Below are 23,150 nucleotides of genomic sequence, written 5' to 3'. Positions count from 1 at the left end.
AACCCTCTCTCCTGCCTGTCTCTGTCCTGGGGCAACCACTGATCTGCTTTCTATCAATACAGACTAGTTTTTATAGATTAGCATTTTCTAGAACTTAACATAAATGGGATCACACAGTATGCAGTTTTTTGGCTTCTTTTGCTCAGCTTAATTATTTTCATATTCATCTCTGCTCTTACAGGTATCAATAGTTCATTCTTTTATTCCTGAGTAGTATTCCATTGAATAGATATACCACAATTTATGTATCCTTTCACTTTTAATGGAGTTTTGAATTATTTCCAATTTTGGGTTATTACAAATAAGTTGCTATGAATATTTGTGTACAAGTCTCGTGTGGGCATGTGCTTTCATTCCTCTTGGGTAAATACCTAGGAGTGATGGCTGGATCATACGATATAGGTATGTTTAACTTCTGAATAAATTGCCAAATCTGTTTTCTAAAGTAGTGGTGCCATTTTACATTCCTGCCAGCAGTGTACGGGGGCAGCCCCACCAACACTTGGTATAGTCAAGTCTTTTTATTTTAGACATTATTTTATATGAGACTTAGTCTAATCAGTGTGAAATGGTATCTCATGACTTCAATTTCAATTCTCCTAATGACTAACAATGCGGAACATCTTTTAATGTGTTTATATTCTAGCTCCATAACGCCTTTGGTAAAGCGTTCAAGTTTTTTGATCATTTTTCAATTTAGTTGTTTGTTTCCTTTTTATTGAGCATTGAGAGTACTGTATGTATTCTCGATACAAGTCCTTTACCACGTGTGTAAGTTGCAAATATTTTCTCCCAGTTTGGAGCTAGTCTTTTTAATTCTCTTAGCTATGCCTTTTAAGCAGTAGATGTTCTTAACCTTTGATGAAGTCCAGTTAATCTTTTTTAAAAATGGATCGTTCTTTTGATGTTGTATCTGGTCACAGGGTCACATGGTCACAAGGATTTTCCATGTTTTCTCTTGTAAGTTTTACGCTTTTGGTTTTACATTTGAGTCTATGATCCTTTTTGAGTAAATCTCTGTTTATGATGCTAGGTATGAAATGAAGTTCATTTTGGGGGGAGCATAGGGGCATCATTTATTGAAAAGACTGCCCTTTCTCCACTGAATGTCTTTTGCAATTTTGGGGAAAAAAAATCAATGAATACATATCTGTTTTGTTCCCTTATTCTATTTGTCTATATTGATTCCAGTACCACACTGTCTTAATTACCATAGCTTTAATAAGCCTTAAAGTTAGGTAGTATAAGTCTCCCTACCTTACTGCCTTTTAAGAGTTGTTCTGGCTATTCTGGTTCTTTTACATTTCCATATGAACTTTAAAATCAGTTTGTCATTTTCCAGAGGAAATACCTCCTGAGATTTTGACTGGAATGGCATGAGGTCTATAGATCTTTTTGGAGAAAGTTGATATTGTGACAATATTGAGTCTTCTGACCCATAAAAGGGACTCTTTCCATTAAATTAGATCTTATTTCGTATCCCTCAGCTACAGTCTGTAGCGCTTATCACATGGGTTTTCCACTTTTGTCAGATGTAGCCCTATGTAATCAATGTTTTTTAATGCTACAGTAAATATTTTTAAAATTTCGATTTCTGATTGTTTATGGCTATTCTATAGAAATATGATTGATTCTGTGTATTAATCTTAAATCCTGCATCCTTGTTAAACTCATTTATTTATTCTAGTAGGTTTTTGGAGATCCCGTCAGATTTTCTACATAGTCCAAGGGTAGCCACACTTTTTCTCTAAAGGGCCAGATGCTAAATATTTTAGGCTTTATGGATGGCATATAGTCTCTGCTGAGGTCCTTCTTTCTTTTATTGTTGCTGTAGGATGTAGTTGTTGTTGTTGTTATTATTACTTAAAACCATACAAAAATGCAAAAGCCATTCTTCATTCTGTAAGCCATACAAAAACAGATTGTGGTTTGCCAACTTCTCACATGAACAGTCATGTCATCTACAAATAAAGACTTTACCTTCTTTTCCAGCCTGGATGCCTTTCATTTATTTTTCTTGCCTGATTGCATTGGCCAGAAACTCTGTACAGTGTTGGAGAGAAGCCGCAAGAGCAGAGGTCTTAGTCTGATTCTTTGTCTTGGGATAATGCACTCAGTCTTTCACCATTAGGTTTAATGCTAGCTGTAGGTCTTTCTTGGATAACCTTTATCAGGTTAGGGAAGTTCTCTTTTGTTACTTCTCTGATGAGAATTTTTTATCAAGACCAGATGCTGGTTTTGTCAACTGCTTTTTCTATATCTATTGATGTCATCTTATGGTTTTTCTTTTTTAGTTTGTTGTTACGGAGAATTACACTAGTTTTCAAATGTTAAACCAACTCAGCATTCTTGAGATAAACCCACTCTGTCATGATGTCTTACCCTTTTAATACATTGTTGAACTTAATTTGCTGAAATATTGCTTAGAGTTTTGACTCTATATTCATTCTTATAGTATTATTTTCTTATCATGTCTTTCTCTGTTTTGCTATCAGGGTAATGCTGGCTCCAAGGAGTAAGCTGGGAAATATTCCTTCCTATTCAATTTTCCTGAAGGGTTTTATAGTCCTGGTATTATTTTTTCCTTAATGTCTGGTAGAATTCACAAGTGAAGTCATCTGGACCTAAAGTTTTCATTTTTGTAAGTTTTAAAATTACAAATCCAATTTCTTTAATCAATATAGGGCTGTTCAGGTTATTGATTTCTTCTTGAGTGAACTCATATCTTGTGTCTTTCAAGAATTAGTTCATTTCATCTAAATTGTGAATGTATTGTCCTAAAGTTGTTTAAAATATTCCCTTATCCTTTTAACATTTGGGGGGTGGGTAATTAGGTTTATTTATTTATTTTTGGAGGACGTACTGAGGACTGAACCCAGGACCTCCTGCATGCTAAGTATGCAGCTCTACCACTTGAGCTATAACCTCCCACCTCCTTATCCTTTTAATAGACATAGAATCTGTAGTTATGGTATCTTTTTCTCTCCTAATATTGGTAATTTTTGTCTTCTTTTCTATCCTGATCAATCTGGCTAGACGTCTATCAATTTTATTGATCTTCTCAAACAACCAATTTTATTTCATTGATTTCCTTTGTGATATTTATTATCTCCTATCTTTTAATTACTTTGGGGTTTCATTTTCTCTTGTCTAGTTTCTTAAAGTGGAAACTAAGGTAACTGATTTGACACCTTTATTATTTTATAATAAATATGCTTAGTTGTACAAATTCTCCTCTAATACTGCATCCCAGAAATTTTAAAAAGTTGTTTTCATTTTTATTCAGTTAAAAATACATTCTAATTTCCCTTTTGATTCCTCTTTGACCCATGGTTTATTTAGATGTGTGATATTTAGTTTCCAAATATTTGAGGATTTTCCGGTGGCCTTTCTGTTACTGATTTATAATTGAATTCCACTGTAGTCAGAGAATACACATTGTATTACTTGAATATTTTTAAAACATTTGAGACTTGTTCTATGGCCCAGAATATGGTTTATCTTGTTAGTGTTCCAAGTACACTTGAAAAAAATGAATATTCTAATGTGGTTGGGGTAAAGTGCCCTATAAAATTTAATAAGGTCAAGTTGGTTAATATTATTGTTCAAGTATTCTCCATCTTTACTGATTTTATGATGATTTGTTCTACCAATTATTGTGGATTTGCCAATTTCTCCTTGCAGTTCTATCAGTTTTTTTGTTTTTTTTTCCTTTATGTATTTCTAAGCTCTCTTATTAGGTACATAAATATTTAGGAATAGTATGTCCTCTTAATGACTCCTTTATCACTATGAAATGATCTTTATCCCTGGTCGTATTCTTTGTTTTGGAATATACCTTTTCTGCTACTAATAGAAATACTACTGCTTTTTTTTTTTTTTTTTTTTGGTTAGTACTAGCATGCTAAATTCTTTAGCTTTTTCTATCCACTTACCTATTTGTGTATCTTTATTTAAAGTGGCTACTTACAGGCAGCATATGGTTGAGGCTTGCTTTTTTATTCAAATCACAGTCTCTACCTTTTGGGGGGAATTGTGGGGGGTTTTAAGCTATTTATGTTTAATGTGCTATTGACATGATTGGCTTTAAACATATCATCTTACTTGTTTTCTATTTTTCCCATCTATTCTTTTTTTTCATTTTCTGTCTTCTCTTGGGTTAATTAATTTTTTTTATTATTCTGGTTTAGTCTGTTTGTTACCTTATTATAGTTGTGATTCACTGCTGTTACTTTATCGATTGGTTTAGACTTTACAGTATACACATTTAATTCAGCACAGTAGTGTACCTTCAAGCTACAGTATACATACAAACATATAGTTTGAGAATCATACAGCATACTTCCATTTCTGTCCTCCCAGCTTTTGTGCTACTGTTGCCGTGCACTTGGCACCTACATATAATACAAAATGCACAATACATTGTTTTTGTTTTGGGCTGTAAATAATTATCTTCGACAGAGATTTAAATCAACAGGAAAAAGTACTATTTATTCCTTTCTGTAGTGCAGGTTTTCATCTGGTGTTATGTTCTTTCTGCCCAAAGGACTTCTAGCATTTCTTGTAGTACGTTCTGTTGATGATAAATTCTTTCAGCTTTTGTATGTCTAAAAAAAGACTTTATTTTGTCTTTGTTTTTGAAAGATATTTTTCTAGGTGTAGAATTTCACACTGACTTTTTTTCCTTTCCGAACTTTAAACATGTTGCTCCATTTTATTCTCACTTCCGTTGTTTCTGAGAAGAAATCTGCTATCTTCCTTCTGTTGGTTCATCTGTATGTCGTATGTCTTTTTTCTCTGACTTCTAAATTTTATTATGTTCACTGATTTTTGAGCAACTTGATTATAATGTGCCTTGGTGTTGTTTTCTTCACGTTTCTTGTGCTTGAAGTTTGTTGAGCTTCTTGGATCTGTGGGCTTCTAGGTGCCATCAAACTTGGAAATTTTCAAGGCTTTATTTATTCACGTTCCTTCTCCCCTTCTCTTTCTGCTGTCCTCTGGACACTCCATTTCACCTGTATTTGGCTCCTTGAAATTTTCCCACTGCTCCCTAAGGTGCTGTTAATTTTTTTTATTCTTTTTTCCTTCTCTGTGTTTTAATTTGGGATATTTCTATTTCTGCGTCCTTAAGTTCGGTAATCTTTTTCTTTTGCAATGTTTAATTTGCATTTATTTCCATCCAGTGTGTTTTACATTTCTGATACTATAATTTTCACCTCTCAAAATTCAATTTGGGTCTTTCTGTGTATCACTCGTGTCTCTACATAACATGTTGAGTCTTCCTTCCGACTTCCTGTATGTATGAAATCCAGTTCCAGTATCATTTCTGGGTTGCTATCAGTTGATTGACTTTTCTTTTTATCATGGGTCACTGGATGTCAGACAGTGAATTTTAATGTGTTGGGTGTTGGATATCTTTTTTCTTTTTTTGTATTCCTATAAATATTCTTGAGGTTTGCTCTGGCATGCAGTTATGTTACTCTGAAACAAGTTGATCCATTCAGTTCTTGATTTTATACTTTGTTAGGAAAACCAGAGAAGTGCTAGTTCTTCCCCACTATTGAAGCAAGAGCCTTCTGGTTGCTCTACCTGACACCCCATAAATTATGATGTCTTCCACCCTGAGGGTGGGACTGGGCACTACTTTTCACTGGCTGTGGACTTCAGAGACTGTCCATCTGATCTTCCCGGTGGCCCTTTTCCTTCCTCAAGTCATTTCCTTGCACACAGGTGATGGTGAGTACTGCACTGAAGACTCGGGGGGACACTTGCTACAGAGCCCCAGAGTTGTGTGTTAAACTCCCTCCTCCCCAGGAATTTTCCCTGAAGACTCTGGTCCTCGTGGTTCCCCAGACTCCCAGCTCTTATCTCCCAGCTCAGGGAGACACCCAGCTTTGTGTGGGTTCTCTCCCTGCACTGCAATCTGTAAACTCTCTCCAGACAGCAGACTTTCTCTCAGCAGTAAGTTCTCCAGGCAGTAGGCTGAGACAACCATAGGGCTAACCATTTTATGTTTCCCTTCTCTCAGAGATCACTGTGCTTTATTGTCTGATGTCCAGTCACTGGAAAGCCACTGGGTTTTTTTGTTTTTGTGTTTTTTCCCCCCCATTTTCAAATTACTTGAGACAGGAAGGTAAATCCAGTCGCTGTTGCCCTATCTTGGTGTGAAGCAGAACTCTTATTCTCCTTTTAGATTTTCTCTTACATAACACACTCACAGAAAGCGATAGTTGGTAGAGGTGAGTTAGCTGTTTTTTAAACACGTGTTTTGTAGGTGAGGAAACTAAGGGCCAGGTAAGCGAAGTCCCTAAAAACCACACAATCAACACAGGGTATAACATGATTTATGACTGTGATGTCTAGTTTTGTGCTGTTTCCAGTAGATGAGTGAATTTCAAACTGTGTCTCAGAGACCCTTAGGGTTCTCCCAGGGGAGATCAGTGCCTGGTACTCAGGCCCTGGGATGGGGGGCCAGGCAGGGAGTAGTCACCTACCTCAATTACAGCAGCTAATTTTCCCATTTTGTATATTGAAATGGGGCATGAGATTTGCTTCAAAAAAGTTTTGGCTGCTTTAAAAAGAATCAAAACTTACTGCACTAGGCCATGCCGCCCTTTAATTGTTCTATTTATAAAATCTAATAGGAGCCTTCCTTTTCATATCTATCTGTTTAGCACTTTGCTAGGAAAGTTTACAAAATTAGAACCTCTCCAGGACGAATTAAGGATGCTAATCTTAATTCTCTGTGTTCTGACAAATTACATGCAGATAAAAATCTGGTATCAGAATGACTCTTTAAAGCACTTATCTTGGTCTGAGTTTTCCCTGGAGAGCTCCAGGCCACGCCTTTCCCCTTGAGGTGATCACTGGTCTTCCAAAATATTCGGGGAGCCCTTGGGAGAAATTGCATGTGCCTAAGAGGGTCTGAGATAATAGACTGGTGTCTCTCTCATCCATGCCAGCTCTGCTTCACTATAATGAATACACCTCACCTCTGACAGGTCACCACCACCCCAACCGCAGCAAAATGAATTTCCCAACCCTTCTTGAAAGCTAAAGTGAGAAAAGGAGAAAAAGGGAGCTGCGTTTAAGTGTAGCAAAGGTGCTCAATAGTAAGGAAAGTAGTATCATTTCCATTTATTCAGCTTTCGATGTGCTGATTCTGTTTTCCCTAAAAGCGCACTTACATATATTCTCTCCTTCCATCTTCTCCATTATCCAGTGAGATGGGAATGGCCATCGTCTCCATTTTACAGATCAAGAAAGGGAGTCCCACAGAGGTTATGTGACTTGCCCCAGATCACCCAGGTCCTAAGGAAAGGACTCAAGAAATCTGGCTCCAGAGTCTGTTCTCTTAACGCCCCGGTGAGGACGGGCTGCAGTGTCCTGTGAGTGGGCGCCGGTGCTCAGAGCTGGTGTGAAGGACTAAGTCTGGTCGGGGAACTGCGTTGCGAGGCAGAGCAGCTGTGTGGGAAGGCAGAGGAAGGAGTGGGACGTGGCAGCAGACATGCTTGTTTTACGCTGGGCGGTGCCTGTTGCCGTCACAGCCCTCACACTCTCTCCTCACTTATGTCCCAAATGCTGTATTTTTCTCCCGAGTCTTCATGGTTTCCAGCCTCTCTTGCTGCCTTGCAGCATTTGCATATTCTTAATGTATCCCAATTAAATATTATTACTAGAAAGAGTTATAGTATATAAAGGTAAAACCAGATGATTTTGTGCTTTAAAAAAATTACATTTCTCATCTTTACCTAGACTTTAATGTATGTAGCTATTTTTTCCAAAAGTAATGATATATTAGTTAATACTGGCTGATTTAGTTAATATGAGTGGTATTTTATGCTGTGTGTGTGTGTGTGTATACTTGACATTTTTTAGAATTAAGAAAATTGAAACTATAATTCCCAAATACATGAGCTTTGGGCTTCATTGAAACCTTTTCACGAGAGGTCAAGGCTAGTGGGTGGGATTGGGGAGGGAGAGAGGGGTTGAGCTGTCCCTTGGAGAGCCCTCGCTTTATTGGGCCCCCGGCTTGGGGCCCCTTCCTTCCCCATGGCGGGACACCTGGCTTTGGACTTCGCCTTCTCGCCACCGCCGGGCGGTGGAGGCGATGGGCCAGGAGGGCCAGAGCCAGGCTGGGTTGATCCTCGGACCTGGCTGAGCTTCCAAGGGCCTCCTGGTGGGTCAGTAATTGGGCCGGGGGTTGGGCCGGGGGCCGAGGTGTGGGGGCTTCCCCCGTGACCCCCGCCCTATGACTTCTGTGGAGGGATGGCCTACTGTGGACCTCAGGTTGGTGTGGGGCTGGCGCCCCAAGGCGGCCTGGAGCCCCCTCAGCCCGAGGCCGCGGCGGGAGCTGGGGTGGAGAGCAACTCCGAGGGGGCCTCCCCGAGCCCTGGGCCGCCCCGGCTGGCGCCGGGAAGCTGGACAAGGAGAAGCAGGCGCCAAGCCCCGAGGAGTCCCAGGACATCAAAGCTCTTCAGAAGGACCTGGCACAATTTGCCAAGCTTCTGAAGCAGAAGAGGATCACCCTGGGATACACCCAGGCCGATGTGGGGCTCACCCTAGGGGCTCTCTCTGGGGAAGTGTTCAGCCAAACAACCATCTGCCATTTTGAGGCTCTGCAGCTCAGTTTCAAGAACGTGTGCAAGCTGTGGCCCCTGCTGCAGAGGTGGGTGGAGGAAGCCGACAACGACGAGAATCTACAGGGGGTATGCAAAGCAGAGACCCTCGTGCAGGCCCGGGAGAGAAAGCGGACGAGTATCGAGAACCGAGTGAGAGGCAACCTGGAGAGCATGCTCCTGCAGTGCCCCAAACCCACCCCGCAGCAGATCAGCCACATCGCCCAGCAGCTCGGGCTTGAGAAGGATGTGGTCCGAGCGTGCTTCTGCAACCGTCGCCAGAAAGGCAAACGATCAAGCAGTGACTGTTCGCAACGAGAGGATTTGGAGGCTGCTGGGTCGCCTTGCTCAGGGGGACCAGTATCCTTTCCTCTGGCACCAGTGCGCACTTTAGTACCCCGGGCTGCGGGGGCCCTCACTTCACCGCACTGTGCTCCCCGGTCCCATTCCCTGAGGGTGAGGCCTTTCCCTTGGTGTCTGTCACCACTCTGGGCTCTCCCATGCATTCAAACTGAGGTGCCTACCCTTCCCAGGAATGGGGTGGAGGGCAGAGGAAGGGGAGTGCTAGGGAGAGAACCCTGGGGTTTGTACCAGGGCTTTGGGATTAAGTTCTTCAGTCACTAAGAAAGGAATTGGGAACACAAAGGGTGTGGGGCAGGGAGTTTGGGGTAACTGATTGGAGGGAAGGTGAAGTTCAATGATGCTCTTGATTTTAATCCCCACATCGCTAATCACTTTGTGCTTAAATAAAGAAGCCTGGGACCCGGTAGATGGGGGGGGGGGGGAGAACCTTTTCACTAATCTGTAACAAGTTTCTAGGTCTACATGAGCTATATTTCAAAATTCCAAGATCTTTGTAACAATCACCTTTCATATATATTATTTTTACTTTTAAAAACATCTCCCACCACCAAGGGGCATACTTCTAGGTACTATAAATAGCATTAATTATGACATTATAAAAGGGGAAGTCCCTAGTAAAAGAAATTAAATTGGAAATTGAAGTTAAACCTGGAAACTTGGGACAAAAATCTCAGGCCTCTTAGCATATCATGAATAATACTGTCCTTTCTTAAAGTCATATGACTTCTTATGGGTCAGAACTCTCATATCTTCTTACCCAATATTATGGTATTAGGGACCCCCCCCCCAGTTATTCCTGGGCCACATTAATGTACTGTGGTCCATTACAGCAGCATTCCCAAAGTGTGGTCCACAGTCCACCCATCTAGAAGCAATATGGGGTTTGTTTAAAAATACGGAGGTTGCTGGGCCATAACCTAAATCAACTGACACAGAGTCTCCATGGATAATAACCCAGGAAACTGTATTTGAACCAAGCTCCTAAGTGAGGGGGAAGCACACAGAAGTTTGAGAACCACTGATCCACCAGAGTTTCCATGGCAAGAGTGCCAGACCATCACTGACATCTGTCACCCCCTGATGCTCCAAAGTCAGCCTCTTCAAAGGAAAAGATTAGAGAACCGTAGAGATGATGGCTGTACTGCACAGAAAGCTGAATCCACCCAAAAAAGACTGCACACTCAGAATGCTCCAGTGAGTGATGGCATGCTGAGCAGGGAGAGTGTGGCTCTGGTCTTCGTGCAGTTAGCACCAGCAGGCAGTGGTGGTGCTCCACTCTGCAGCCCCCCTGCAGGCGTGGAGACAGTCTCAGAGGCAAGACAAGGAGGAGGACTTTCTGGTAATCCTCTAAAAACATAATTTCCTCTAGCTGAGAGAAGACCGAATTTGTGTGTTACCTACTTCACAATACTATCTTCAAAGCTGGAAGCTTTGAAAACAAGAATATAAGATCTGACCCAGAATGCCAGACCCCTGGCCAATGCAATTAATTTAATTGCTCTTGAAAGGATATCAAAGTATATGTTGCAAGATTGTCCCCTAGAACAGTGCTTCTTGACCCTTCTTCCTGTCAGCAGAAAAACATGCAATGTTTGTTGATGGAAAAAACTGCTTGTGGCCAGGAGGTGATGGGTCTAGGGCCCTTCCTTGCCCTCACCTGGAGGGCTAAGGACTTGCTATTCAAAGTGAGGTCCCAGACCCTGGGCAGCACAGGGGTGCTTGTGAGAAATGCACAACCTCAGACCATCTGCCAGCCCTGCTGGATCAGCACCTGAATTTTAACAAGATCCCCAGATGATTCATACCCACAGTAAAGGTTGAGAAGCTCGGGAAGGCACACGCTCTGACGCAAACTTAGAAAAAGGAATCAAACAATTCTGAACGATTTCTTCCATGACTGCCTTTATTAGCTATTCAAATTTGATACAGTTTTAACATTTTCTACAAAGTTGACTTAGATTTAATTTTTATACCCTTATAAAATTTTTTATATGAATTGCTAAAATTCCTGATTTGAGATCAGAACATGTGGTCACCGTAACTTTTCTAAGTTCTTCTTAGGTATTTCATATATTTATTCCAAGCTGCCGTTTAACCAAGAAAATCCTTAAGTCTTCCACCCTCAGTATAAAGTAATCTTTTATTTTCCCTAACGTTGCTGACTTCATAGTGGAGAGGACACCCTTTTGTCCTAATATCCTGGAATTTGAAGAACTGGTTCATACTACGTGTATGCTTAATTAATTCATTAAGTGTAGAAGCTAAATTTTATAGTTACTTCTCAGGTGATCATAAATATAAAAAATCACTTTCCATCAGCCAGTTACTCTTCCGCTCTGTTAGGCTGTGTAGCACACCACAGCATCCACTGTAATTGTGCTTATCTGCTACAAATGTATATAATTGTATTCATTCTCCACAACTGTTTCCAAGGAGACAAATTACTATTATTATTCATTCAGCTGAATCTCTTCCTAACCCTCAGGATTTTCATGTGCAGATTTGTGTGCAGATAGGCTGTTTCTATTTTATTTTTAAGACTTTATACTCCACAAGTGGCTTCAGCCTATTTTTTTTTTAAATGATGACACCAGTTTCTAATTTATTCCAGATACGGTTTCCTAATTTATTTTCCATGCCAATTTCTAGCTTATTCTAGGGAATATGTTATTTTACATATCATTTCAGACATTGGTCACAAATTATATAGTATTTATCCAGCTCCTGAAAAATTTGTGAATGGGCAATTTGAACATGAAACTTTTTTTTTAGAATCCTGGACCTATTAGAATGAGAATGAGTTGGGTCTATTACAACTGGTGCTTCTGTGAGCATTCCTGACATGATTTTTTGGTGGACATAAGCACTGATTGGGTATATGCTGAGGAGAAGAAATGCTAGCTCAAAGGGTATGTGTATGATTGATTTTAGTAATTGTTAAATTAAGTTATGTACTTTTACTCCACTGACATCATGCCAGATGGAAGTTCAAATGTAAAATTTGGAAAAATATTTTTATTCAGAATTTTAATCAATTATCTGACTTTCTTTCCCTTTCAGTTTATCATTTAAATTTATTTAAATATTTTACTGTGAGAAATTATTTTTTGGTTTCTACGAAGTTAATCTGGAAATGGGCCATGTTTTTATAGAATCTTTTAAAAGGTAATTTCATATGCATTTGAATTCCCCTCTTAATAAATTACTGCTTCAAATGGTAGAAGACTGATAACTATTTGCAAAAAGAGGTGATTCCATCCTACTCCATCCTATATATTGGTTATTAATTTATTGAAATCAGAGGAAAATATGCATTGCTAATTGGAGGCAAAACCTCTTAAAAAGTGTAGTCAAGAATGACCACGTATGCTTAGCGCTGGTCCAGGAAATGACTCCCCCTTCGAAAGGGTACTCCTTTTTCACAGAAATAGAATAAAGGTAGGGTATACAGATTCTGCACACAGGCAGGACCTGGCCTTCTTCTCACCACTCCCAGAATTCAGGAGGAGAGGGTAACACCAAGAGTTTCATACCCCTTTTAGGCACTATTAGAAGGATCTGGTCGAAAACAAGTACATGGACAAAATAATTACCAGTTTGCCGAATGCTATGAAGGAAACAAACTGGGCTGCATGGAGAGTCACAGAGGGATAACCTACTTTAGACCAGGAAGTCAGAGAAAGCATTTTGGAGCAGGTGCAGCTCAGCAAGACACACAGAATGAAGAGAGAAGGATTTACAGACAGAAAGTATGTGCAGAGGGCACAAGCTGGGATGTGCGTAGAGATTCTGAGGACCTGTGAGAAGAGCAGGGCAGCTGAGGCTGCGAGAGGGGATGGAGAGTGACGCAGATGTGTCAGGAGAGCTGGATGGGGGCTGCATGGCATGGGGACTGCCAGGCCAGAGAAAGAATTGGGATTTTATTCTGGTGTACTGAGAAGCCATCAAAAACATGTCATGAGAACAGTGACATGACTCCCATTTGTGGCTCTAGAAGACCTCTCTTGGAGGCATGCAGGGAGCTGGCCAGAGAGTGGAAGCAAAGAGCCCGCTAGCGCTGGTGAGCTGGTCAGTGTGTGAGAGCATGGCGGCCCGGACAGGGCTTCGCTGCAGATTGGATGAGAAATTAAGGGAATAGGAAGAACTAGGGATCCATTCACAAACATCTTCCCCTGCTAGAAAGAGGGAAACAGCCATAGTGATGATCATAGTGCTGGCATGCCCATTCTCATCTTAAATTTCACCAAATAATTTGGAGTTACCTGTTAAAAGAATAGTTAGCAAATATTAGACTATTAGGCTTAATAATAAGAGACTACAGTGCTTTTCTTAGACTAATATTTGGTTAATATAAATAGTTGTATGTATTTTGTAAAATACATACTATAGGATAATCTCTTCTTCAAAAAGCAGCCGGTTACCGAGTGTTTGCCACTGGGCTGGGTGCTTTATTCCTTCTCTCACTGTATTCACAGTCACCTTGGGATGCAGGCTTTACTGTCCCCATTTTAAAGATGAGGAAGCTTCAGTCCAATAGTCTCAGTGATGTGCCCAGTGCCCCGCAGATACAATGCAGGATCCATCAGGATTTGATGAATTGCAAACAGCACGAACAACTTGAAGAAGCTGAGGCACCAAACAGGATACATGGACGTTGAACAGATCTCACGAGCCAGAAAGCAGAGCCCTCAGAAGATGTTGGAGAAAGGCCCCTGGCATTTTTTTTTTTTTTTAGCATCTTTTCTTTCATCTGCTCTCTCTCCTCCTTTCTATATCTGTTTCATTTTATTCTTTCTCAGATTCGGCTCCGTTTCTCCACATTTGTCTCCATTGTTGCCGTGAGGTTTACTCTCCGGTCACCCAGGGAGGTCACATATTATTTTCACTTTCAATTCAAACATCTCAGGGAAAGGAATCTGATTGGCTCAGTTTGGGAAAAGTACTCATCCTTAGGCCAATCAACTGGGGACAAGAAAGCAGTGTGGTGTCTTAAAAATGGCTCCCAAGGCTGCCGCTGGGGGTGAGGGACAAGGACAGTTAGGAGCATTCCTGGTGAGCTGGGAAGATACTTGTAAAGGTGTATACTCATGTGACAAGCCATGATTTAGAGTTCTGGACCAAACGACATGAGAAATTGTTAGGTCAACTGACACTCACTGTCTTTTATTATCATGCTGTTATTGGCAGTGTTTTAGAGTTACGTATACTGTTGTTATGACATTATCATTGCAAGATGTACAGAGGCCACTTCACCCCACACTTTTAAAATGTTGTGCCTTGTTTGTTAAAATTATAAATTCCTGCTAACAGCTTTGGCCAGCTCTATTTATTATTTATTTTTATTAAAGGACTCTTTCATAAGGCAAGCTTTGTGAGTTAAAGGGATGTAAATTATAAAATGTGAGAGGTAATTATTTATAATTTTTATTGAAAATATTCCAGACCTAGCTATTGCCAACTGCTGGTATGGATTTAGCATTCTGAAATTTAAACAGTAACTTCTGGCTCTTTTTTTGTCAAATACTTTGTGATTAAATTATTATACTGTCAACCTAAGTTTAAGATACTTCTTCACCATTTAAAAATCTATGCAAAACAGTCTTCATTTTATGCACATATAAACCTGTGAAGCATTCACATGTTGATTTTGGGATTTTAAACTTGGCACATTATAGATTCTTATTTTTATATCTGTCACTCTTGGCTCCAAACTTTAAATTGAAACCACAGGGTTTATCTGGCTCTCATACCAAGCTAATGTTTTTCCCTTGCTTTAAATTAGCTGCTACTTAATGATTAAGAAAGAGTGTGCTAGATGGCAAATAACATCAGAACAATAGTATACCCAAGTCACTGTCAGCTGTACAAAGGCTACTTGAATTTTTGGCTTTTTAAAAACCCCAAAACTGCCCATTGTGTTGCATTCAAAAACTTCATAGCAACAGGTGAATGCTCTAATTTTTAAATTTTTCTTTAGTTTTGTGGAAACCAATGAAAGGTAAAAACAAAAAGTCATTTCCATCCAAGTTGCATCTAAGACCTCTCAGGTGTGAGCCTCCCTTCCTGAGTTGGGTGAAGCCAGAAACCGTGGCCTTGATTTCTGTTTTTGAACATCATATTTTTAGAGATTGTTTCTTACACATCCTAGTAAGTTTACAATAAAATCACTGCCGGGTGAGAAAAAAAATTAGGGTTAAAGAGTATTGGAGTCCATGAAATTTAGATTCAGGGCTGGAGAGTTCTTCTCCTTAACTTAATCGTGTTACCAAAATTAGGAACATCGGCTGCATTACAGTTTTTCTGATCACACACACAAAAAGAAAATGACGCACTGGGTAACTTATCTTGTCTAAAGTGTACGGTCCGGGACCCATCAAATTTAAACAGGTTTGGCTATCAAGGTGATAGCCTGGCATAAGACACTGTTGGCACACATCAAAGAATCTTTTGGTCTCAGAAAAAGTCACTTTTCCTGCCGAGCTGTAGATCTGTTGGAGCCTTCAACAGTAGCTGTGCCCTGAAGCTTTTCTGGTGATAAATGATCCGTTTCAAATAAAGGAAATTGCAGCCAACTCTGCAGAAAGAATCACTTTCTAAAAAAAGAGAGTCAGTTTGGGAGGGTCAAAAATGCACAAACAGTATGGTAAAATAAAGTATATGCTGCTCCTTTTAATGGAAAAGATTGCTACTGGCTACATTTGCCAAATTCAATCAGTCTGCCAAAAAGTCGAGGAATCTGGCAGGCGTTCTGGAGAGCAGTTCCATGTTTCATCTGTATTTCTTCTCTGTATTCATCTAGCTTCAGAAAATGCCGGGAATGTCTTTTCCTTCCGACTTGGCCCCTTTGCAAAACCACAGAAATACACCGGGCGGCTTCTCGTAATTGTTTGGTTACTCACGGCGCTGTCAGTCTTTAAACTTGTGAGAAATACATTCTTTCCATTGGAGGTTTATGAAGAGCACCAACAACTGTTTATTTTCATTTTCTGATATTTATCCCAGGAACAAAAACAAGAAAAAAAAATCAATTCTATTAATTGGCAGCTACTGGACTCAATACACAAAGGCAGGAGGCCAGCTCATTACTTTTGGCCTCCAGCTGACCCAAAATGGTTTTCTCGTATAAGAAGCTATTCACAGATGCTGGACGTAAGAATTAATAGTAATAATAATAATGGTATTTCAGACTTCATGAATAAGTAGTTTTTGGCACTCAGAAAATATCTTCTGTTTTTCCCTTGAAGACAGCAATCCTGTTATATACAAAAAGTAAACAGTGCTTGAATTAGCACGTTGGAGTCTTTAATGTACCAAAAATATGCATGCATTAACATTCCCTTCTAAGACTCCTTTTTTTCACTTCCTTCGGGATCAATCAGTATTTTTTTTATTAAAAAAAAAATACAGAAGTCCTCAGTTCACAGGGGCTGTGTTCTCTGTATTTTCTGACCCACTGCCACGGTGTATGATGTCGCCCTTTGAAATGTCTTTGGACACAAATTTAAAAGTACAGGTGCTCAACAAAAGTTACATGTTTAAAATCAACTTAATTACAGAGTATGCAGATTTGAATCAGAACAACGATGTCTGTGGTTCAGGAGCGATCAAACATAATGGCTTATCCTTCTGGTTAACAAGTCAGGACTTGTTTGTAATATCCTAGTTTGCGATATGCTTTTGGGAGAAAGTGCTTCATTCTCTAGGTCTTTGTTTACCTGTGAGTAGACGTTAAGAAAAATATTTCTGAAGTTTAAGCTAACATTCTTTATAACCCAGGTTTAAAGTCTGCATGCCAGAGTAGGAAAAAAAATCAGAAAAGCACCCCTAATGCTCCATTTACAGCAAGGAAAGCCGACGTGCAGTTTCAGGGGGTCTCTGTACAACGTGGGGCTTATTATTCATACCTCTGCTTGTTCTGAGAAGTAACTTAAAATATGCACACGAACTACTGCAGATGTTAATATTTTCACTAGACCATGATTTTCTGATTGGGGGAAATGTGATCAAATTTCTGTGAAAATAAATGTCTAAGGTACTTTTTCTTAGATGGGCACTTGCCAATGAAACTACTTGTCAGGATGTCGACCCGATATTTTTCATTCCAATTTGCGTGCAGAGATGTAAAAATGAAAGCCTCTTTGAACACTGTCATCTTTGCCAAAGAAGGGCAGAAACACTCATCCAAGATGTGTTGCATGATCACCTAGAGACAGGTCTGGGAGAGCCGCCGGCGCATGGTCAGAGGGCAGTGCAGATGGAAATGTGGTGTCCTCACGATGACTGGGGGAGCAGCAAGGATGCTGATTCGCTTAAAGCGAAATTATGTGTTTTTGTCAACACATTATCATACATCTGGAAATCAATCTGGAAGAATGTGCCTTCCTTGCACCAAAATGTGCCCTCAGTTTTGCTTGTACAAGTCCTGGAAAGCCTCACAGTGGGGCAGTTTGGGACTTGGAAGGGGGACTCAAGGGCCTGACTTAAGCAACACTGAGTCCAACTTTTTTCTGCAAAACCAGGGCAAGTCCTCATTATATATGTATTTTTTCTTTTTACATATCTGACAAAGGACTTGTATTATTAAAATTACATAAAGAATTCCTACAACTCAATAAAAAGAAGGTAAACAACTCAATTAAACATTCACAAAATATCTGGACACTTCAGCAAAGACACACGGATGGCAAACCAGCCCATGCCGATGCTTGGCACCACCAGCCATCAGGGGAAAGGGATCAAAACCTCATGAGAAACCACCACACACCTATCAGCATGGCTAAAACGCAAAAGACTGACAGCACCAAGTGCTGGCAAAGATGCGAAGGAACCGGAACCCTCACACGCTGCTGATGAGAACGCAAGCCGATACAACCACCTTGGAAAAGAGTCTGCTAGCTTCTCACAGAGTTACACATGCACTTACCACGTGAGCCAGCACCTCCGCTCCCGGATAATCTACCCAAGAGAAACAGAAACACAGGTGCACACGAACACCTCTCTGTGAATAGTTAAAACAGCACAATTCATAATCACCCAAACGTAGAAACAATCAAAGTGTCCCTCAAAAAGGGAGTGGATAAACAGCCGTAGGTTTACTCATACAGTGGAATACAGGAAGGAACAAGGAGGAACAGACCAGTGACATGTGCCAAAACACGGACAAGTCTCAAAAGCCCTGTGCTAAGAGAAAGGAGCCCCATTTATGTTGAGCCTTAGTCGTGACTCGCTAAGCTATTCTCATTAGGTCTGACTTTCATTAAATCAGTCTTCCATGTTTCTGCACCATTAAAAAGTTTTAGCTCTGATAATTGTTCGATTAAATTAATACATGATTATTAATCAGAACCTAATTATTCATCAATCAATTGATAACCCTTATCATTAATAATGAAATCCAAGCCACCAGTATGGCTTACCTGTATTTTTCATCTTCACTGAAATGCCAAAAGAAGTAATGACCCTTCATAAAAAGAATGACTTGATAGTGAACCATGAAGACAGCTTACAAGCTGTCAGGACACAAGCCATTTTTCAAGCATGAGAACATGCAAACTTTCTGAGGTACTTTTTGTAGTAGATAGCCAGTGATTTGTATGCAAATTTAGGTAGGTTTGGGGAAAAAATTCACTTTAGATCATATAGATACATAATAACAATACGTATAATTTAGACAGCTGTCCCAAAGCTAGTTCACTGATGCAATTTAGAAAACATAAATCGAGGGAGAAAACTACTTACTAAGTAACTAACATGGGGTGCAGGAAAATGAGCATGTGTTTGGTGCCTCACAGACTGGCCTTGAATCCTGGCCGAACATGAGCATGTGTTTGGTGCCACACAGACTGGCTTTGAATCCTGGCTGCGGGTACAGCTGCCAAGTCACCCAGCTTCCCTGGGCTCTGTGTCCTCATCAGCTCTAGAAGGATGACAGTATTTTCCCTGAGGATGAAATGACAAGAATGAATGTACAGAAAGCGAACTCGTGTGCACACTCATATGTGCAAAGAGCCTGCCTGACGGTGGGTGCGTGTGAATGCTGCTCCTGTTTTCCTCAGGAGTAGCATTCTGCCAGGTCGAGGCTGTGGGTGTGAGGCGGGTGTCTTCCTAAAGTGCTCCTCCAGCTGAACCCAGACTCACACAGCAGCTCCCCATCCCACGTTTCCAGCGTGGATAGAATCTGCGCCTTGCTCCTGCGGGTGGGCCCTGCATCTGTGGCAGGATCTGATGCCCCTCGGAGAGGCTGCCGGCCAGTCTGTGCCACCCTTGAGAGCGGCTTGGGTCTCCTGCACACCGACCAGGATGCAGGATGTGCTCGTGTCTACAGACACCGCTGTGTGGGTGCGCCCACCTACGCACCTTAGGTTGTGCGTCTGCTGGGACTTGTGATCATGTGTAAACTCAGTGCATCCTAGGGTCACTGACAGTACAAAGCTGACAGATATAGAACACTTCAGGTTTCTGTCTATATCCACCAAGAACTTTCTGTTTGAAATGTAAGCTCTCAGGCAGTTTCTTCAGAGACCATATGACTCAGATAGATGGCCTCGGAATGCAGAAGTTGGGTTATTGGTAAACAAAGACATGTGACAATTAAATAAGACACACACTGGGAAACCTTGGCTTGTGTCTACCCTGATCCAGCCTTTGCTGTGACAAATACTCATAAATCTGCCCCTGTACTTTTAAAAACACTAACATGGTCTTCTCTGCTTGGAGCAAGACCCTGCATGATCTGAGTCCTGTCCGCCTCTCTGCCACCATCTTGCCCTCTTTCCGCAGCCTCCCTGTGGCAGGGACTGCTAAGTGTCCCTCAACATCCATCCTCCCCTCTCTGATGATGGTCTCAGCGCAGCACAGAGTACGTTTCCCAGCCTTGCCTGGATCTCGGTGTGACGCTATGACTAAGTTCTCAGGAATGGAAAGTGGGAAGGAGTGATGCATGCAACTTGTGTTTCTTGCCCTGCATCGGGGGTGTGTGCATGTCCTCGGGTCCCCTCCCTATTCCTGAGGGATAGGGACCGATGGGCAGCTTCAGGCTCAGAGACTGGCCGACACATTGAAGATGGCAGAGAGGCGCTACCAGCCCCGGATCACTTGCAGCATCACATAAGGGAAGACAAACTTCTAGGTTGTTTAAACCACTAGATTTGGGGCTCTTTATGTGAAAACCATTTATCCTGGACTCAAATTAGCATGCTCACGGGACACGGCTTGGCAAGCACTGGCTGCTTCTGGCAAAGAGCTGGGATGTTCAAAGGGAGCACGGGGGCTGGGGGGCTGGATGCCACTCCTCTGCTGGCCCCTCTGTGCCTGCAAGTCCTTACTAAGTGGCCCCACTGCCCTTCCTCTGCCCGGGACCCCTCCAGATCCCCACACCACACCTTGTGTTGTTCAGGTCCATCTGTGCGGCTTCAGATTCACTCCTGTCCCTCGGGGATGTCTACTTGACCCCCGCCCCCATCGATGCTCCCCCAAGACTTGTATGTCTCTTCTCTGCTGTAATGACAGAGCTGTTGGTCTCAGGACACTGCGGGCTCCCCTGAAGGCAGGAGCCAGGCCTGTCTCATCCACTTCTGATTCCCAGGCACAGTTCATCATAAGTATCCGTTGAATGAAGCAGTCAACCTCTTCCCATTTTCAGTCCTGAATTTCAGTCCTAATATCAAAATATTCTGCAGATATGAACACCAAATAAGAAAATTTGAGGGAGGGATGCGTATGGCAATATTTTTCTTCCATGTAGCCACACAAAGCCCCAGAGCTCAAATTGTTTAATTTGTGAACAATTACAGAAAAGGGCCGAGTTCCTCTAACACAGTTGGTTTTCAGCTCTATATTTTCCTTGCTGCTAGAGAAGTTTAATTTTTCTCTTTGATTTTTTTTTTTTTTTTTTAGTTTGTACCCTGGAAAAGTGAGGTGATAAATACAGGCAATCGGGGCAAAGCATGACTATTGCCGGGTGCTAATGTTTTCAAATTGCTGATGATTTTTCGGGACACCACAAACTGGCCGCGCTGTCAGAAGCATCTGGCAGTCATAACTGGCAGCAGGAAATCAGGCTGTAAATTTAGAAGGCACTGCACCACGTTCGGGAATGCACCTCACAGTCACCTCCAGATATGTCATGGTCATGTAGCCGGGGGTTCAGAGTGAATTTAACTGCCCTTCATTATGTATTTTGTGGTAAACGGAAAACTTCAAAAAGCAAGGCTGGGCAAAGGAGAAGTCCAGTCTGCTGCATTAAGGTCAACATTTCATCATAGATCCCACCAGCCACTGCCAAACTGGAAAAGCCATTTTGCACTGATTCTTTCTCACACCCTCTGACTTTACTGAAATAATTTAAAAAATTATTTCTATCACTTATTCCTCTAATGCTCATTAGGATAATTTTCACAGCAACTGCTTATGTCAGACTAAGTGGATAGGCTGAAAAAGAGATGTTTACTTTTACTACACGAGGGCACTAACATACCATGGGCTCATGGAGAGTAAGACCTGCGTGTGGACGTGTCCTCTTGAAATGTGCCATTAAGTCATTTTGCCCTTCGTGTGAAGCAACAAAGCTGGAGGGGGAAATAGTATTGCTGGTTAAGTATATTTGGGTAATTCATGAAACGTGCTCACAGATAGTTTGGGATCCTTCGTTGCCCCAAAAGGAGCAAACTGGTCATTACATAGATTTCTAGGATGCTTGTGACAAAGTTCTACACCAAAGCAGTTCAAAAGAAAAGTGTGTGTGTGTGTGTGTGTGTGTGTGTGTGTGTGTCTGTGTCTGTGTGTGTGTTTATGAGGCATAATAATATGATGGGGAAAGAGGTAAGGCTTGTTACGTTCAGGGAACCTAACCAGGGGACAGGGGCAAGAGACAGAGTGGAGAGGGGAAGCAGCTATTCCTCGGCAACATTCTTCAAGGGTCTGTACTTGGAGAATCTTATGGAACAATTTGAACAACAGTGTACACAATGAAGTGCGGTCTGTGAACGCAAGTAAGCTGTTAGGAATATTAAACCACAGATACCCAGCATCACTGTGCCCCAAAGAGTGCAGAAGAGTAGCTCATAAGTTTTATCACGTACCGGAGAAAAATAAAGCAAGTACATGTAAAAAGGGGTATGAATGGAAATGAGTGGAAGGACCAGAGGAGTAATTCTAAAAACCTCCTCAGCCTTGTTTGTGGCTGGAGCTGAATTATGCAGAGCACCTTAACTTCAAAATAGTGTTGACTCAGCCCCTGAGGATACACAGGTGAGAGGAAAGGGTTCGCCTGCAGGAGAAGCCCTGGGTGTGCTTGACTGCAAGTCCAAAATGGCGCAGGGGCCATGGCACACCATGGGTGGAGACAAATGTCTAAAACATCAACCACAGATACGGCCTGGACCCCAGGACTGCATATACTCTGCAGGGGAGCCACACGTTCCCAGGGGACCCACAGGGAGGGTTTGCAGACACAAAGAGGCCCCACTGAGTAGAACCACTGCAAATGGAGGCAGCTGGCAGCATTGCATATGGGCATGATGGCCCAACAGCCAGGGAGACCAGCTGCACCTCAGGGAATGCCCACGCTGGGTGTCCAGGGACCAAGCCAGACCAGCTCCCTCTTCATGGGCGCTTATGCCAAAGGAGGCAGTGTTCATGATGGGTAAAAGCATGGGACCTGGAGTTTGCATTCAAATCCTGGCTTTACTAAGCTGTATAACTTCAGGCAAGTGACTTAATCTCTCTGTGCTGCAGTTTCTTCACCTGTAACACTCAAATATTAGTAGTAATATTTAAGCCTGGGTTTGTTGAGAGTGTTGAATGAATTAGTGTATCTAAGGCACTTTGATGGCGTCTGATACGTCGTAAGCACTAACTGTTGGTTGAAATTGTTGGTCACTGTTACTGTTCTACCCTACCTTCTCAAGGGGGACCCGCCCTCCCCACCTTCCCTGGATCTATAGTGGTGGGACGCTTGCAGGATGTCATTTCTGGTGGAGGCTGGGGGATGCTGGACTGAGAAAAGCCTGCCTGAGCATCAGCCTGTGTCCTGCCTCGGCTTTGCTGTGGAGACCCCCTCCCCCCCACCTAGTCCATGAGTGTGGGGCCATGGGGCCACGTAACAGCCGGAAAGCTGGGCAGCTATCTGCTCTGCCCTGGGTCCTCCTCCCCTGGGCCACCGGCCACCAC

At 41.9% G+C, this 23,150-nt stretch overlaps 1 protein-coding gene and 1 pseudogene across 4 annotated transcripts in view; both read left to right on the top strand.

Moving 5' to 3' along the window:
• ODAD2 (outer dynein arm docking complex subunit 2) overlaps positions 1–23,150 on the top strand; it is a 147,007-nt gene that overhangs the window by 100,651 nt on the left and 23,206 nt on the right. The window contains exon 19 of one of the 4 annotated variants that reach the window (XM_031444556.2): positions 7,223–7,655. The exons of the other annotated variants lie outside the window; for them this stretch is intronic. Coding sequence (XP_031300416.2) covers positions 7,223–7,225 — 3 coding nt within the window. The 3' untranslated portion in view covers positions 7,226–7,655. Of the gene's footprint in view, positions 1–7,222; positions 7,656–23,150 lie in introns of those variants that run through there. 4 annotated transcript variants of the gene reach the window in all.
• LOC105100610 (POU domain, class 5, transcription factor 1-like) lies at positions 7,973–9,133 on the top strand (annotated as a pseudogene).

The sequence above is a fragment of the Camelus dromedarius genome, chromosome 26 (genome assembly GCF_036321535.1).
Source record: "Camelus dromedarius isolate mCamDro1 chromosome 26, mCamDro1.pat, whole genome shotgun sequence".
Classification (NCBI taxonomy): Eukaryota; Metazoa; Chordata; class Mammalia; order Artiodactyla; family Camelidae; genus Camelus; species Camelus dromedarius.
This window is presented reverse-complemented; position numbering and strand designations above follow the sequence as displayed.